Consider the following 18,375-nt stretch of genomic DNA (forward strand, 5'->3'; position numbering starts at 1 on the left):
TGTTAAGTTAGTAACAAGGTTGTTAAGTGAACCTGGCTTCCCCACTGACTTTGTCAGAAGATTGCAAAAGGTGATCACATGATCCAGGGACACTGCAACCATCATAAATATGAACCAGTTGCCAAGCATCTTAATTTTGATAACATTACGACCGTTGATGGTGCAACGGTCGTAAGTGTGAACAATGGTCATGTCATTCTCTTCCAGTGATGTTGCAACTTCAAGCGGTCACTAAATGAATTGTTGTAAGTCAAGGACTACCTGTACAAGTATGAAGGCTTCTCACCATATGAAACAAGAAAAGATGGCACAAACTGCTTTTTCTGAACAGTGTCAGATGTTTCTTGAATTTGCAATGAAGCCTCTTCGAGATATATAATTAGGTACAAAATGTTCAGAGGATAATCTATAAAAAACAGCAAAAACCATCAAGCTTCCTCCCAAAGTTGACCAAAATTGAGTCTTCCTTTCTGTGTTATAGAACTGAGCAATAAATAGCAGACAAAACCATTCCTTACCTAAACTCATCCCTTACTCTATTGTTGGGTAGATTGACTTGCGGGAGGAAATATACAAAATGAAAGGAACAGATGTTGGTTTGCTTTCAACTTCAAAGCACCCCTTCGTGCAACATTCTGAATGCCTTCTACTCAAGTGAAGAGAGCAAAAGAACAAAACCATTTCTTCAATATCTTTCTTCATATTTTCTCCCCTTAGGTTATTAAATAAATTCCAAAGTCTAAATCAGGGCTTTTCAACCTTTTCACCCATTGTACCACTTTTAGGATATGGCAGTATCCGAGTACTACCAGTCGCCTAGCAAGGTGTCAAAAACTTGATGACCCCCCTCAAAAGGAAAAAAGTGATAAAGTACAGGTAGTCCTCGACTTATAACAGTTCGCTTAGTGACTGTTCGAAGTTGCAATGGCATTGAAAAAAGTTCCCCCCAAGCCACAGCCGAGCAAGACACCTGCCTGCCCACCCGGTGGCGCTCTTTCTCCTGTCCAAGATTTTCATTGTTGTGAGCATTTCTGTTGAGGATTGGCAGTGGGGGTGGGGTGGGGGGGATGTTTTGTTTTTATTCCCCCCGTCTGCTGAGTGGTTGCAGCAGGTTTTGGTCACTTCACATGACCCTGGGACACTGTGACCGTCATAAATATGAATCAGTTGCCGAACATCTGAATGTAAATCACAAGACCCTGGAGATGCTGCAACATTCCAGCTAATTGGCACTTCTTCTGGGCTCAGCAGAAGCACCAGGATCAGCGCCGAGCTCCAGCTGGAACCTGGTGCTGATCCTGGTGCTTCCGCTGAGCCCTGACAGCCCTGCAGCTCCAGCCATCTCCCGCTCAGGCTTGTGTGGTGCTGCCACCGGTTCAGCTCATTCCCCTCCCCCGCTACCACTTTTCTAGGATGATCGCGTACCACCTGCCAGGTGCCAATTTACCACAGGTGGTACCCGTACCACTGGTTGAAAAGCCCTGGTCTAAATCATTGCTATAATCAAATTCAACAATAAATCATTGCTATAGTCAAAATTCAACAATGACAAACATCTACAAGGTAATTTTGGGTAGCTAATCTTTCCTCCTCACTATTTGATATCAATAACTATATATCAACATTGGGTATCAAGTATTTTGAGTTTAGTTTTATGGACTCTTCAAATTACTGCCAGATAAATCATTTCAGGGCTTCCAGGACTTCCACTGCCTTTTCACAACCGGGAAATGGAAGTGACCAATGAAGGACACGAATGGAAATAGAAAATAGAAATAGAAAATTTCCAGGTCTTGATGATTCTCACCCCCAGATTTTTTAAAAGCATATTATGAAAGACTCCCAACGGTTAATCAACTATGCTCTTTCCAAATACCCCCATACGTTGATGTCAAGGCTGGTGTTATCTGAGACCTATCAAAAACTATAATATTAGATGGGGACACTCATAACAGCTCATGGACTTATATTAGGTCTTTATCATTGGCTCTCTGGTCTTCTCCCTAGGGAGGAGAAGGCGCCAAGTCTCTTTGCTTAATGACTTTCTGTCTGAGAAGCAAGAAGGTGGGAAGCAACATGAAAGGAAGCAAAGCAGGTAGCAACAAGGTTGGGCCATTGAATGTATCTGGCTTGAGGGCCTTCAAAAGCTAATAGAGGCAGAGTCACTGCTGACTAGCCTGCTTCAGATTTCTGTTTTGGCTTGTCCTGCTTAAGGTGCAACCTTCCTTCCCTCACTGTCAGTTGCCAGAATTCCTATTCAGCTTTGGGTGAACAGGATGCGTGCCTTTTTGTCATAACTACTGCCAGATCCTAATACCTCCCAGGTCTGACTTTGATCAAAAGCCACCCAAGTTAGAAGGGAATATTTTCCTGGCTCTAGTTTGGCAAATGGAGAAACAGTTTATGATCGTGCTTTATATGGCTGCCTTAGAATTCATGAATTAGAGAAGCTTTCCCTTTAGAAGAAAGACTAAAGGAATTGGGTTGTCCAGGTTAAGTCTTCCAGTAGACTAAAGAGTAGACCAGGGAGGCTCCAATAGACCTGGGAGGCTCCATGGCAGTATGTAAAAGTATGCATGAACTGAAACAGATAGATAGAAATCTCTCCCCTTCTTGAACCATACTTCTCTCAAGTAACTAGTCATTAAGAAACTGGAGTAGCCGTGGGAAAGCCCAGATTCTGCTCTAACTTCATCAATGGAATCTTACGAGTAATTTTGGACCAGTCACACTCAAACTAATGTACCCACATTGTTAATGTGTGGAGGGAAAAACAAGAGGAGGTAGTACTTTGTACACATCTAATGCTCCTGAATGAAAAGCAAAGTATAAACCAAATAACCAACCAACCAACCAACCATAAAAGAGAACTGCTGCCTTCCTGTCAAATCTCTGAGCTTCTCAGATATATCCAGATTGTTACAGTATGATGCAGAAAGCTGGATGAAGGGGATCCAAGCCTCTTCTAGCAGAGTGTAAATTAGGAACATCCAGCAGATGTTCTAATCCAATGGTGGCGAACCTATGGCACGGGTGCCAGAGGCGGCACTCAGAGCCCTCTCTGTGGGCACGCGTGCCGTCGCCCCAGTCCTAGGCCTTCAGCTGGGTTTTATAAAACCTTTTCACTTTAGACCTCCACTGCCGTGTGCAAAAGAAAAAAAAGGTTCAATCAATCAGTCAATTTCAACTTCTCGCGGGTCTCGCAGTTGGAATTGATTGATTGAACTTTTTAGTCCCACCCAGTCTGCCGTTACCACCGCAGCCATGCCCACCCAATGGGCCACACACCCCAATTGGCCACACCCAGCCAATGGGCCACACTCAGCCAATGGGCCACCCCCACCTGGCACCCGACGAGGCATAAGTGGGTTTTGGGTTGCAGTTTGGGCACTCAGTCTCTAAAAGGTTCGCCATCACTGTTCTAATCTAATTTACATATGGTGGTTTATTAATATTCTTTCGGCCGGATCGCTTTCTGTTGCAATGCTGCCATTTTTCAGGCCTCTGTTTTGATCCCACAGCATACATACCGTGGTAATAGGGCCACCTTGCAATACACAGACCTATTTACCACGTCAAGACTGGGAAGCTGTTTCAGATAACTGAGTAAGAAAACAAAAATATACAAGGTTATACGATACCTAGGTTTCTCTCGCCAGAATCGCACTTATGCAAAAGGAGGAAGTTGTCACTGGAATTAAAAACTGTTTGTTTCATCATCCTGTTTTTTTCTAACATCATGCAGGAAAAACCCCTTGTGAGAAACTCTTTTTATCTCCATTGGAAACCACTAGCCCTGAAGATAGGATCTCTAGCAGAAAAAGCCCAAACTGAATAAACAGAAGAATAAATTGATAGGCCAGCCTGCAGGAACCATCATCAATGTTACTATTTCAATCCTTCAAGATTACAAGACCCATGCAATTCTTCACATCTGGAGAAGAATCTTTCCTGTTCGCTTATTTATTTAACCCGGTATACTGCTGACTACCCAAAATGTTCAGCCATTTGGAACAAAATCTAAAACCCAGACATTAAAAACAGATGAAATAACAAGAAAGACACAAAGGTAGAATGGGTAGAGTTAATAATTAAAAATAACAGTGGGAATGAGGGGTGCAAAAGTCTACACCAAATAATGTGTTTAAGGAACTTTTTCAGAACTGTCAACATCACACCCATGAATTCTGCAGTTTAGCTATTCCAGAGAAGCAGACAGATTACAGGAACACATAGTCCCAAGTGACTGACAGATGAATCTGTAGAAATTGTGGGAACCTTTCTCCCCCATTACCTCAGTAAGCTTGGAAATTCAAAGGGAAGAAGGCATTCTCACAAGAGATAATAAAGGAAGACACCCACAGTGATTTTTCCCACCAAGGTTTAACTGTGCACTTAACATCATTTCTAGACTGAAAGTTGTGCTGTGTTTCTACTGGGTATTTCCAGAGCTATTTTCAGTTTACAAAAGACAAAACTTGCTATTAACTGAATGCTCTATGTGGGAGGCAGGCTCCTGTGATAGCTCACCCTTTCTGTTTAGATTCTGTGGTCTCATTGTCTGAACTAGCCGTAGACAATTCTAAGAAAAGAAACATCTGGGGGAGTTTTATATAAAGTCACATTATCCAAATGTTTTTCACTATAAATGAAGATAGGCAACAATTCTAGCATCCTCCACAATTAACAACTAGTTGTAAAGGGAGGAGAAAGTATAGGGCAGGAGAGGCACAGGAAGGGGTCCAGAAGCAGCAGCATTAGGAACTAGGATCAGATACTACTCATATCAAACATATGCCATATGCTACATAAAGGCAAAATGTCTTTTTTATTTACTTTATAACCAAGGCTTCTGGTTTCACCAGAGAGCCTAGGAGAGCTCAAGGAAGGCGTTGTCTAGCCATAAAACTACTACACCCATGTCAGGAGCAAATAACCAGGAACATTACTGGAGTTCAAATCACAGAAGAGTTTATTATTGCTACCTATATACAGGTAGTCCTCAACTTACAACAGTTCATTTAGTGACCGTTCAAAGTTACAACGGCAATGAAAAAAAGTGACTTACAACCATTTTTCAGTTACAACCTTTGTAGCATCCTCATGACCTTGTGATCAAAATTCATATGCTTGGCAACTGGTTCATACTTATGACCATTGCTGTGTCCCAGGGTCATGTGATCACCTTTTGCAACCTATTGGCAAGCAAAAGCAATGGGCAAGACATCTGTAAGTTACGAATTTATCAACTGCAGCGATTACTTAACAACTGTAGCAAGAAAGGTTGTAAAATGGGGGAAAACTCACTTAACAAATGTCTCACTTAACAATAGAACCTCTGGGCTCAATTGTGGTCGTAAGGTGAGGCCTACCTGTACAAGAATCTAGTCAACTAATGGTCAAAAATAAATTGGCACTAGATAATGGAATTTGGGGAGGGGGGGAGGTAGATTTGAGTTTCTTGTGGCAATGCAGTGATTCCAAAGTGATAACACATTTAACTCCTCCTTCTAGCTCAGCTTGCTTTTCTTCTATAACACACAAGTTAAAAGCTGTTTTAACTCAGACACACACGTGTGCCCTGTTTTAGTTTAAGATTCAAACCAAAAGTGGCATTCAGGTAGAAGTGGCAAAGAGTAATTCCATGTGCCTGATTTAAGAATAAACCAGATGGAGTTCCTGAACACAATTGTATCTAGAATTGCAGGTGAAGTCCTCTCATCTCACCTGCAGAATGAATTCCACGATTCAGATTTTGAATCAGGCCCTGAATGGTCATAGGCCAGTGCTCAAAGATGGGCAGCCAATCAGGAACCTTTCAGCAGTCAAGCTCCACCTCTTAGAGCTAGAATATGCACAAATTTTCACAATAGTCAGAAAACTGTCGTGTCTGGCAATGCATATTCACCTAGAATAGCTCCATAGTGAAATACACAGCAAATAAATTTAATAATAATAATTAATGATACAATACTTCCTCCTTGGAATTTTTTTCTACTCTCTTAAGAAATGCTATGTTTACCGTATATAATTGTACTCAGGCACCAACAAAGTTCCCCAGAAACTGCATTTTGGGAAGTGTTAGAAATTAGTCACACAGCATGAAGCATTTCAAATGTGATGTAGCTGGGCTTAGTTGCTGCCTAGACAATTCAACAATTGTTATTTCAGGAAACAGATGTCAAGAAGAAAAAGATCAGGAGAGGCAACTATATGATGAAGGGATAGTCCAACTATATGTAAGCTTCAGAACAAACTGAATTTTAATATCCACCACTCAGGAACAGCAACAATACAGTTAAATTCCACCTCCCATTGTAGCCATGGGGAAAGATTATGGAAATTGCAGTCTAACATCTGGAGGAACACAAATAATAGAACGGGCCTATCTCAAGAATTGTTTAGAAACAATAGATTCCCTGATTCATGTTCTATGTTAATAATGTAAGAATTATTTCTATTTTCCCCACTGATTATTTCATATTTAATTTAAAATACCCTATTTTCTAATCCCCTGTGTGTGGGTAGTGAAAATCATTAAAAACAGAACAATCACAGGAAGTTTTAACTCCCCATCCCACCCTCCCAAGGCTACAAAAACAAAGTGCTAAATGAAAGAGTACTATGAAGGAAAGTCCCATTTTACTACTGGATACACTTTAAAATTATTCTCTGCAAGCCTGAAAATTTATCTTTTAAAGAAAAATTACAACCAAAGCTACGATAATTCCTAGAATGCCTCCAGTGCAGCAACAGATAGATCAGCGGTTCTCAACCTATGGGTCGCGACCCCATTTGGGGTCGATCAACCATTTCACGGGGGTCGCCAAGCAAGGCTGTCCGCCATTTTTTTTCCCTTTTCCGGCGGGTGCCTTACCTCCCTTGAGCTGGACCAGCTGGTGGTCGGCCTGCTCCGTCTCTGCCGCTTGCCAGCTACGCCTCGGCTGGCGCAAGGGGCGGAACCACGCATGCGCGGCGCTCCCGGGCAGGGAAAGTCGACTTACGACTGGTCGGGTAGTCCTCAACTTACGACCGGTTTAGTCCTCGACTTACGACCGGTTTAGTCCTCGACTTATGACCGGTTTAGTCCTCGACTTATGACCGGTTTAGTCCTCAACTTACGACCGGTTGGGGGTCGCGGCATTAAAAAGGTTGAGAACCACTGAGATAGATCGATTGTGTTCAAACAAGGGCTTCAGTTCAACAAACTTGTTTTCGCTGGAAAATGTGTGAAGATAAGCAAAAGTGGGCTTTGGGACAGCTTCTTAAATGAGAACACACCCCTTTATTTGGCTGATGTGGAATCAAAAAGCAAATAATCAAGGTTCATTACATATATTACATATATATATTGCATGCATGCGTCATTTTCTCCTCCTTTTTTGAAATGTATAAATATCAATGCTTGTCTTTTTCTAGATGTGTATGTGTGTATGTATGTTACTATGGGAGAAGACAAACCTTGCAGTATGTACTGAATAATAAAGCTAATGTGTTCTCATACTCTATCTGTATTTCATTTCATAGCGAGAACTACGAAAAACCACAATCTTGATTGAAGTAACAGTGGTGGGATGAATAATCTTTTTTTTCTGGGAAGGAAAGAGTCAATCTTCCTTGTTCCTCTCCACCCAAATCTAGTTTTACAGTTCTCCAGAGTCCAGCCTAACAAGGTTTTAATTATGCAAACGAACAAAATAAGTAACTTGAGCCTGTGCATTGTTTAACACATCCTGGAATGCACCCAGTCGGATTTCTATCACCTAGCACAAAAGCTGCATAAACAATATTTGTGCTGCAAGACGCTGCAAGTTGCAGCACAGTCTTTCTCTTATTAGATTCCACTGAAGTTAACTGCAAGCAAACCTAATTTACCACATTTTAGCCTCCAGTGTTGGGCAAGTACAGGCTGCATTGGTTAGCCTCTGATCTCCTCAAAAATCCTGGCTTATTTGGATAATATCCTTGGCTTATTTCATTAACCTCTGGTTCAGTTAAGCATGGGTAAAGGTGCTGGGTTTGAACCCAACCTCTTCCTCCGGCCAAGTCCCAAAAGAATATAACAGAACCTGGACATGGAACATAGCCCGCTTTGGAGCATTTTGTCTTCAGCAAATAACAACCTTCCACTGTTTAAAAAGCAAAGGCTTATCTGGGACACTTTGCAATAATCTGCTGACCAAAGGTTATAGGTAGAAGTTCAATGTTGAGAAGTGTACATAATGCAAAAACAAGGAACACCTGTTTTGACCCCTGGAGGAATAAGGCGTATACACACCTCATAAGGATACTATTTCTCTCCAAACAAGAAATACATCATTCTTGTTTTGGCCACCAGGTATCACATAGTACCTTGAAGTTTTTCCTAGTGTCTTGGAGCCATATTTAATCTGCTCAGTGACTCAGGTAGGTAGGTAGGTAGTTGGTCTACTCAAAAGTTTGTGGTTGAGAAAAATGGGATAATAGAGATATACCTTTGGCAGCATTGGCTGATTAATGTGCTAGTTTTACCTGGGTTTCAAAGAGTTGAGTGGGTGCTGTTTATTACAAAGCACTATGTAAAACTGGTTTTTAGCAGGACAAAAGTGCTATTTCCTGCTCCCAATTCTCCAGCAATTGTGATTGCAATGGCCTCTGAATGCCATGGAAAAGGGAGGCTGGGGCCTCAAATTGCAGCCCCCATCCCCATTTGCTCCTCAGTAGGCTTGAGATAAGAGAAAGGGTCTTTTTATCTGAGCACTGCACAGGTGATTCCAGCCATTGGGGGTCTTGAGCATCCAGAGTACCACATTCTCCTGCCTTCTTCAACAAGCCAGGATCCAGAAAAACAAAAAGAATGTGTGAATCCAACCAATGATTTAGAAAACCACTGAGAAAAGCAGGGAAGGACGCAGGATGGGCAACTCCCTTGCTCTTCCTGATCAGCTGGTTGTAGGAAATGTGTTTGAGTTGTGGAAACGTGTGAAAGGAAGACGTCAAATGCAAGCTTAGGTCCCTCTCCTTGCTTGGAACATCAGAATGGAGCTTGCACACAAAGTGAGTTAGTTTCATCTGTGCTTTTCATTTGGAAACAGTCCCATAGGAGTTAATAGCAAATTTTTTAACCAAGTTTTTTTTTTCCTTTTAACTTTTCCAGGCAGTAATATCAAAAAAAGGCTTGCTTTCTGCTTAGTTATTATTTTGCAATAAGTGAAACATTCAGTTTTCTGCCAGAGAAACCCAGAACCATGTAAGATCATTTAGTCCAGCAGCAAGACCTGTGCAATACAACAACTTTTGCACATACATGCTCAGTGTTGCAAGACAAGACTGGAACTGCTTCAGGGAAATTCAGTTACGACTGGCTGGTACGAAGAAATTACTGTATATTGGCTACTGCAGAAATAGAAATCTTATCTCGTGGGAATGGCCAATGGTTAGATTCCATTCTCCCAGGTTCTGTTTTTTGAAAAAGAAATCCACTAAGCACGAAACAAACCAACAGAGATTGCTCCCTACATGCTGAATAGGCACCATACCAGTGTTTTTCAAACTTGTTTCTCAAACTTTCCCAACACGCTTGCTGGGGAATTCTGGGAAAGCTGCCAAGTTTAAGAAACTCTGCATTATAACAACCCAGCCCAGGCCAACGCAATCTCTGTGGTTCTGAAAAGAATTAAATCTCACACCAGAAGCCAACGTATGGCAGAAAACCCACGAAGGCTCTCAGACAAAGGGAGCCCACTTTTAAGACTGAGGCAAAAAAAGAAGGCCGATCATTTTGCAGCCTATTGTGGAGTTTTACCCTCTCGTACGGGGGGAACAAATGGCTCGTGGTTCTTATTTTAAACATGGTTAGGTCACATTCTTGAAGCCGTTCTTTAATGCACGATTCACTGAAACACAGGATGGCAGACAGCAGGCGCTGTGCATTTATTTAGAGTACTGGACTTGCAGGCGCTGCACATTTTATTGACAAATAAGTACAGTAACTGGAGACAGCAAAGTCTTCTCGGTTAGCGAAGTCCCGCTAAAATCACGACCATCTCCCGCCATTGACTTTTCTCCCTCCCCCAGCCCCCCAAATAACATAACCTACAAAGGATTTCCGCCTGCTTGCATCGCAGCCATGAAACGGTTTTTGCGAATGTAATCTCGCTAGGCTCCGTGGGGCTTAATCGTTTGTGGACAAGGAAAAAAAGGGGCAACTGGCGGATTCGGTCGGCCCCGAAGCTCTTGTTGTCTTTGCTAACAAAGCACCGGGGGAGGGGGGGGGGAAGCGACTACTCGGTGGGGCGAATAGGCCCGACTCGAGAGAGGAACCAGAAAGTTGCAGATCTGGGAGTACGAAATGGCAAGCCGAGAAATTAAAAAGTAGCCGTGGTGCATTGGGCGAGTGACCCAGAGGCATGCATGGGCTTTTGTTTTAATAACCCGATCCGGGCCAGGTCACCAGCGATCTGATTGAAAAGATCGGCTCCTGCGTTTTCCTCGACGTGCAGTATACCCGATGGAACTGCAAAGGGCATGCATCCGAAGGGGACCCATCTTGCAAGCTTTACGGTGGGAGAACGGGGGGTGGAGGGGTGGGGGGTCGTCTTAAGAATCCTCCTCTGCAACCATTAAACCTTCCCCCCTTTTGTCTTCTTCCCCCACCCGCTCCGCAAGACGGAACCGATCAACTTCGCACCGACCTGTTGCAGCTCGTTGGTGAAATAAAGGAAAGTGATGGCCACGCAGATGGATTGCAACAGCACGGCGAAAATCAGGACGAGCCCGCAGGTCTGGCCCGTGCTGGGACCGCCGGATGCCAACATGGTGGTCGCTGGCGGACAAAAGGGGGACTCGCACGAGTGAGAGAGCGGACGGGCGACGCTGCCCCTGTGTGGAGGGAGAGGCCTGCTGGCCTCGGATTAGGGTTGTTAAGGTGGAGCCGCGTCGGGACTTCGCCTTTCAAAGCCCTCTTGCTCCTCCTCCTTTTCCTTGCTCTCTCTAGGCGGCGCGGATATGGCACTTTTTGAAAAGTCTGGGAAGTTGGAGAGAGATCCCGGGATGCTGAGGGAAGGAAGGAAGGAAGGAAGGAAGGAAGGAAAAGAGGAGAGATAGAGAAAGGAAGGAAGGAAGGAAAAGAGGAGAGAGAGAGAAAGGAAGGGAGGGAGGAAAGAAAGAAGGGAGGAAGGAAGGACTGTCTATGGAAATTCTCAAATCATCCAGGTCGTGGTTCTCCCAAAGGTACTTTTTCCAAAAGGCAACTGAAGAAGTTTCTTGGATAAGAAGCGAAACGTTTTCAAAGAAAAAAAACACACACACCAAGAAAAGTCGATTTGTCTTTTGGAAAAAGTAACTTTGGAACGGCCCGAATGGTTCACATCGCGGCGTTAAACAGATCGCGCTCGCTGCGTTTAGTTTAGTTGAATTCAAACTCTCCTGGCGCCTTCACACAACATGTTAACCCCGAAGGAACCCGTTTCCTGGAATTTGAACCAGACCTTAGACCAGTGGTTCTCAACCTTTTTAATGCCGCGACCCCAACCGGTCGTAAGTCGAGGACTAAACCGGTCGTAAGTCGAGGATTACCCAACCGGTCGTAAATCAAGGACTTTCCCTGCCCGGGAGTGCCGTGCATGCATGGTTACGCCCCCTGCGCCGGCTGAGGCGTAGCTGGCAAGCGGCAGAGACGGAGCAGGCCGACCATGAGCTGGCCCAGCCCAAGGGAGGTAAGGCACCCGCCGGAAAAGGGGGGAAAAATGGTGGACAAAAAAAATGGCGGACACCCTTGCTTGGCGACCCCCGTGAAATGGTCGATCGACCCCAAATGGGGTCCCGACCCACAGGTTGAGAACCACTGCCTTAGACCATCAATACGCTGGGTTTATACAGCACAGGGTAGGCTGCAAAAACAAACGGAGATTAAGCGCTAATTAGGCAAATTTAGCAGATTATACCGCTGCAACTGCATTGCTGACCAAGTTAAATCAACTGTAGGAATCGGATAAGGGTATTTTGAGAACCAATCCCATTGAATCATTTAATACTTTATAGCAATGTATAAATCTATAAAATGGTTTTATTTAGTAACCTGTTTAAATGTGTTGTGTGAATGCAACTATAGTGTGTTGCCAAATTCTGCAGAAGTTACTGTGAGTAGTTATTTGAAGAGGGTGGAGAATTCCTTAAATTGGCTAATTCATTCCACTCTGGTCTTTTGATGTCAAACCACATCATTGATGAGAAGAAAACTGAACTGTTGGGTTTGTGCCCTTGAAATGCAAAATACATATTATATTATTAATCATAAAGGCCAGGAAAGTTGCAGGCTCTGTCTGAGCTTGAAAAACTAAGCATGTTTGGATGGATAGCAAGCCTGTCTGATGTCAGCTTTTATCCTGGAAGAAGGCAATGGTAATAAACCACTCTGATATTTTTGTCAAGAAGACCACAAAGTAGAGTTGAAGAAAAAATTATCTACTACAAATAATTTTCCAGGGATCAATGGGTGGAGGGAAAAGCATCCAAAGTTTTAATTCAATACCTAGTATCATCACAAAAGTTGGCTTTTCTGGCAAAGATACAGAGTAGTACAGGTAGGCCTTGACTTATGACTATAATTGAGCCCAAATTTCTGTTGCTAAGTGAGATAGTTAAATGAGTTTTGCCCCATTTTATGACCTTTCTTGCCACCGTTGTTAAGTGAATCACTACAGTTAAATTAGTAACACAGTTATTAAGTGACTCTGGCTTCCTATTAACTTTGCTTGTCGGAAGGACACAAAAGGTGATCACGTGACCCCAGGACACCGCAACTGTCATAAATATGAGCCAGTTGCCAAGTGCTTGAATTATAATCACATCACTATGGGGATGCTGTGAAGGTCGTGTGAAAAACAGTCATAAGTCACTTTTTTCAGTGCTGTTGTAATTTTGAGCAGTCACTAAATGAATGGTTGTAAATTGAGGACTACGTGTACATTACAATAGAACTCCAAGAAGTATCCAGATGTTTTCACCCATTCCTCTACCTGTCCCACTGAAATTTTATCAGGTGGGTTATTTTCAGTGAGCATCCATTAGGTTTAGGACAAACTTTAACAGTTCTCCCCCACCCATAAGAAACAACGCCTATGAGCAAAAGAACATACACACTTTTTGTCTAGGACTGGATTGAGGGCTTTCTTAACACTCCATAACTGATAGCAGTTCAGAAATGGTGCCAATGGTTGGGTTTTGCAACCACCTTGCTGGTAGTCCCAGAGTTTTGCAGCTCATAGAAGTGATTGTCAACATTCAGCTCAAGAATCCAAATAAAATTCCAGGGTCATTCTGTCTCTGAAAATCTTACTGTTTATTGAATACACTGCATGGTTATGTTGAAGCAAAACTGACGCTGAGGCTCCAACACCAATTCATAGACTTAAACAATAATTTCCCCAGCCAAACCCCCAATGTCTTATGTAGTCCATATAAAGACGTTCACTTTGTTATGGGAACTGTCTGCTTTAAATCCACACCTGTTCTGGTATCCTTGAAAAGACTTCAGGCTCTCACAGTCTTCAGCTGAACTATAGAAGTTTTGTTTCTCCATCTAACCCACTTGAAAGTAAAACCTCTGCCTCCTTAATCTAAAAGCAAGTTGAAACGCAGAGGCACATGGCTGCCAAAGTTTCATCCTTGACATTAATGATGATCGCAGGTGGCCTTTAGAATATTGATAGAGATGGGGGAGTGGAATTGGCAGCAGGAAAAAGAATTTTGCAAATTGAATGAAATGAACTCCTGTGGATCCTTAAATGGACACCAGGACTGTTCTGGGCAATGCAAAAACCACTGGGTACTAATCCCAGGAAAAACAGTTTAGGGTAGTGGTGCACTGGGGTAGAAACTAGGAGGTGGTGAATTCTAGTTCTGTCTTAGGCCTGAAAGTCAGCTGGATGACTTTAGGCCAATCTCTCTCAGCCCTAAAAAAAAGGAAGGCGAAAGCAAGCGATTTTGAAAATGTAGCCAAAAAAGCATTACTGGAAGCCAGGAATCAAGGTTAACCTGAAGGTGCAACATCCCACCCCACAGAACGAGCTTATTTTCCTTCTAATATGGATTCGAGAGGGTGCTTGAGTTCATCCTCTGTAGCAGTAAATCGCTGTTTTGCATCAACTTAAAATTGACATATCATCATGATTAGGAATACTAAAAAATTTCCCTGAAACAGGATGACTAACTCATTCTTGTCTGCAGTAACTAGGGTTTCATTTTTCCTAGCTTTTACAACAGATATTTTTGCCTGAAACACTTTGTTTGGGGTTGTTTTGTTCATAGAGCTTACAATTTTAAAACTGTGCGTCCATACCTGTTTAGCATTTATGCCATACAAATCAGTTAACATATCTGATTGCTAGTAAAAGACACTGTTACCAAGTATTTGAGTGTAAAATGTAAATTCTGAAATGAATTTTCCTTTGGGTCTTCAAGGAGGAAAAGACACAGAACTGAATGACATGGAACAAGATTTACGGTATATCGAGACGGTTAGTAATACTAGCAAGACTTTAGGTTTCAGTTTTTCTTACTCATTTTAATTTCCTTGTGGCTCTTTTGAATATCATTGGTCTCCTGGTTTCATTTTCCTACAAACAAGCTGAAAATTTATGAGTGGCTAAAAAAGAAAGAAGTGATCTAAAAATCATGTGTTCCCAGAAGCACTGGAAAGGAAAGAATGGGTTATTTATCACCAGAACATTGTTCCTGTCATCATGAGTACGTTTTGGAGGGTCCAAGATCCAAATTCTGCGTCCCATATTATTGGCTCTTGTAAAGCTGGTATCTATCTATAAGTGACTCAGCTAGGCCACTAATTGTTTGGTTTTCAGGGTAGCCCCTATCCAAAGTATCATGCAAATATTTTACATACCGATGTAAAAAAGTGATTTACTGTACATCAGTGTGTAAATTATCTATCAATCTAAAGATCTACTACTGTACAGTATCTTAGCCTCTTTCAAGTCTGAATTTATCTTGCATTTTCCGAATGTTCTTTAACTGATTCTAACCAGATACTTTGTCACTGAATGTTTCTGTTTCCATTCTGACTGATTTTAACCCATCTGCAAAATTGTGTATTTATTACTGCACAAAAAATGGGATTTTGTCATACTGGGAGGGCTGTAACTTGGAACAGAGGACAGGATTTGTCCATAAAAAGTCTCAGTTAGGATTGAAGAAAAATACATGGGAGAGCCAGCTTATTTCTGGGTTCACAATCACTGTAAGCCCCCTTAACCATGGTTTGATGAAACTACAGTTTTCTGGCTTTGCATCTTGCACTAAACTGTAAATGATTGGTCTGGTTTTGGATTAATGTTGTATAACCTCCACTATTGTAATTTTTTTTCTATTCAACAAACAATGCTTATACAAATTTGGCTTTTGTATATTGTGTGATTCCCAGGCTTGGGCTGTGAAGTGTTTCTCAGTACAGATAGTCCTCAACTTACAGCAGTTCACTTAGTGACTGTTCAAAGTTACAACAGTACTGAATAAAGTGACTTATAACCATTTTGCACAGATACAACCTTAGCATCCCTGTGGCCATGTGATCAAAATTCAGATGCTTGGCAACTGTCTTGTATTTATGACAGTTGCAGTATCCCGGGGTCATATGATTGCCTTTAGCGATCTTTTGATAAGTAAAGCCAATGGGGAAGCCAGATTCACTTAACAACCAGGTTACAAACTTAACAACTGCAGTAATTCACTTAACAACTATGGCAAGAAAATGGAGCAAAACTCACTTAACAAATGTCTCCCTTAATAACAGAAAGCTTGGGCTCAATTGCGGTTGTGAGTCGAGGACTAGCTTAATCCATACAAGAAAAGTTGCCTTACAAAGGGGAGTCAGATTAATGGTGTCAACACAGTTAACCAAAAACCAAAATTTGAGTCCATGTTGTGTTTCTTCGCATGACATTGAAGTGGTTTGCAATTGTCTTAGTCTAGCATGTTTTTCAGCTTCCCAATCCTACACTATTGTTTCTCACCTCAGCTGCTTTACGTTGTGTGGACTTCAACCCCCAGAATTCCCCAGCCAGCCATGACATGCTGGCTAGGAATTCTGGGGGTTGAAGTCCACACATCTTAAAGCTGCTGAGATTGAGAAACGCTGCTATAGATAATCCCTTATCTAAATATTAACCACATCTAACCACTTAACTTTCTGAATCATCCAAAGTTTAACAAAACAGGACTAAAAGTCTACTTCTTTCCCACTTCTGGACTTCGTGTAAACAATCTTGTAGGAATTTCCTCACAGAAGCTGAAAACTTGCTTTGATATATTTCTGGACAGGAAATACTCTATTTTGAGCACTATTAAAATGTAAACCAAAACTGTGTAGGTAGACTTTTCTGAGTATCAATTGTAGAGTACAAAAGAGCTTTTTTTTTTTTTTTTACTAACCACTGGCAAGCATGAGTCACAGAGATCCTTGTCTCATGTTAAAAGTGTCTGCCAATGGGTGGAAATGCAGCTGCAGTGGCATTATAGCTGAGGATGGCATCTTGAAACTAAAATTTGTCTTATTATTATTATTATTATTATTTGGTGTCTCTTACCTCTTCTGTGCCATTCTCTAGATATATTATCTAGCAAGTAAATACTCTCTAACAAGGATGAGAGCAGGCATGTCCAACCGGTGGCCTTTGTCCCTGAACAGCTAGCAATATAGTTGTACAAGATTGTGTGATTTTATATTATTGTGTGATTTTATATTATAAAACTATTTTATATGTGGCCCAAAACAATTCCTCTTTACTCAGTGAGGTCCAGGCAAGCCAAAAGTTTGGACATCCATGGATTAGAGTAGGAAGTCACAGCACTTTCTGGGCAGTTTATGTCAGCATATTTTCCCCAATAATCTGGGTCCTCATTTTCCGAACCTCAGAAGAATGGAAGGCTGAGTCAGCCTTGAGCCCATCAGGATCAAACTACAGACGGTGGGCAGAGTTATCCTGCAATACTACATTCTAACTACTGCACCACCAGATAATTCTAAATCTGTATTCTGTATCTGATCTCCCAGCATTCAGTAAATGGTTTGACTTTCTTGATAGGAAGGATAATTATATCTGTTCTCTGCCAGGCTGTGGTAGGAGACCAGTTGAAGACTTTGTAGCTCTCATGCTAAGGGACAGTGCAATAACTATTTGTCCCTGAATAAAATACATGCTGCATTTCAATCTGAGACTGACTTGAAACATTTGGCCTCATCTGTAGACTTTCCTGCTTTATTTTCATCTTCTTCCTCATTGCCTTATGAAGAGTTCTGGGGAATTTGAAACTTTGCACATTGGGCTGTTTGATTATGATGATGATTACATACCATGAAGTTGTGGTCAACTCTTAGTGAGCATGTAGATAGTTTTTCTCCATGATTATTTCTAACAATCACGTCCTTCAAATCTTCTGAAATGCACTAATCGCTTTTCATCTGTCCACCTTGCTACTGATAATACTTATCTTTCTTTCCACCTTTCCCAGCATTAAAGCCTTCTAAGAGCTAGGTCTTCACATAATGTGTCTGAAGTCTGAAGCAGGCTAGTTTGACCTGGGTTGTATAAACAGAGGCATAGAATCAAGACCACACCTGGAATACTGCAAACAGTTTTGGTCACCATACTACAAAAAAGATATTGAGACTTTGGAAAAGGTTCAGAGAAGAGCAACTAAGATGATCAAAGCCCTGGAGACTAAAGCATATGAAGAACGGTTGCAGAACTTGGGTTTGGCTAGTCTAAAGAAAAGAAGAAATAGGGGTGACATGATAGCAGTATTCCAGTATTTGAGGGCTGCCACAAAGAAGAGGGGGTCAAATTATTCTTCAAAGCACCTGAAGGGAGGACAAGAAACAATGGTTGGAAACTGAATAAAGAGAGAAGCAACCTGGAATAAGGAGAAACTTCCTAACAGTGAGAACAATTAACCAGTGGAACAGCTTGCCTTCAGAAATTGTGGGCGCTCCATCACTGGAGGTTTTTAAGAAGAAGCTAGACAGTCACTTATCTGAAATGGGATAGGTTCTCCTGCTTGAGCAGGGGACTGGAGTAGAAGACCTCCAAGGTCCCTTCCAGCTCTATTCTATTCAAAGTGAGAATTCTGGATTGATTTGTTTGATGACTCATTAGTTTGTTTTCTTGGCTGTATCTCAGAAGTCTTCTCCAACACCAAAGTTCAAAAAGCATCAGTATTCTTTCTATCCCACTTCTTTAAAGTCCACAAACTCTTTGGGTTGGTGGTAATAATACAAAAGGTACTTAGCTACTCCTTGGTGGTTTCTTTTCATGAACTAACACTAACAGAAAGCTTTTTATGTCTAATTAATCTGTGACATTTAAGAAAATGGATATCCAA

General features: G+C 41.9%; 1 protein-coding gene across 1 annotated transcript in view; it reads right to left on the reverse strand.

The window, feature by feature from the left end:
• Window positions 1–10,898, reverse strand: part of TNFSF10 (TNF superfamily member 10) — a 24,695-nt gene extending 13,797 nt beyond the window's left edge. Inside the window, exon 1 of the mRNA XM_015814933.1 lies at window positions 10,674–10,898. Coding sequence (XP_015670419.1) covers window positions 10,674–10,796 — 123 coding nt within the window. The 5' untranslated portion in view covers window positions 10,797–10,898. The remainder of the gene's footprint in view (window positions 1–10,673) is intronic.
• Window positions 10,899–18,375: the final 7,477 nt, after the last annotated feature.

This window comes from Protobothrops mucrosquamatus, unplaced genomic scaffold, assembly GCF_001527695.2.
Source record: "Protobothrops mucrosquamatus isolate PMUCROS unplaced genomic scaffold, P.Mucros_1.0 scaffold298, whole genome shotgun sequence".
In the NCBI taxonomy this organism is placed as follows: domain Eukaryota; kingdom Metazoa; phylum Chordata; class Lepidosauria; order Squamata; family Viperidae; genus Protobothrops; species Protobothrops mucrosquamatus.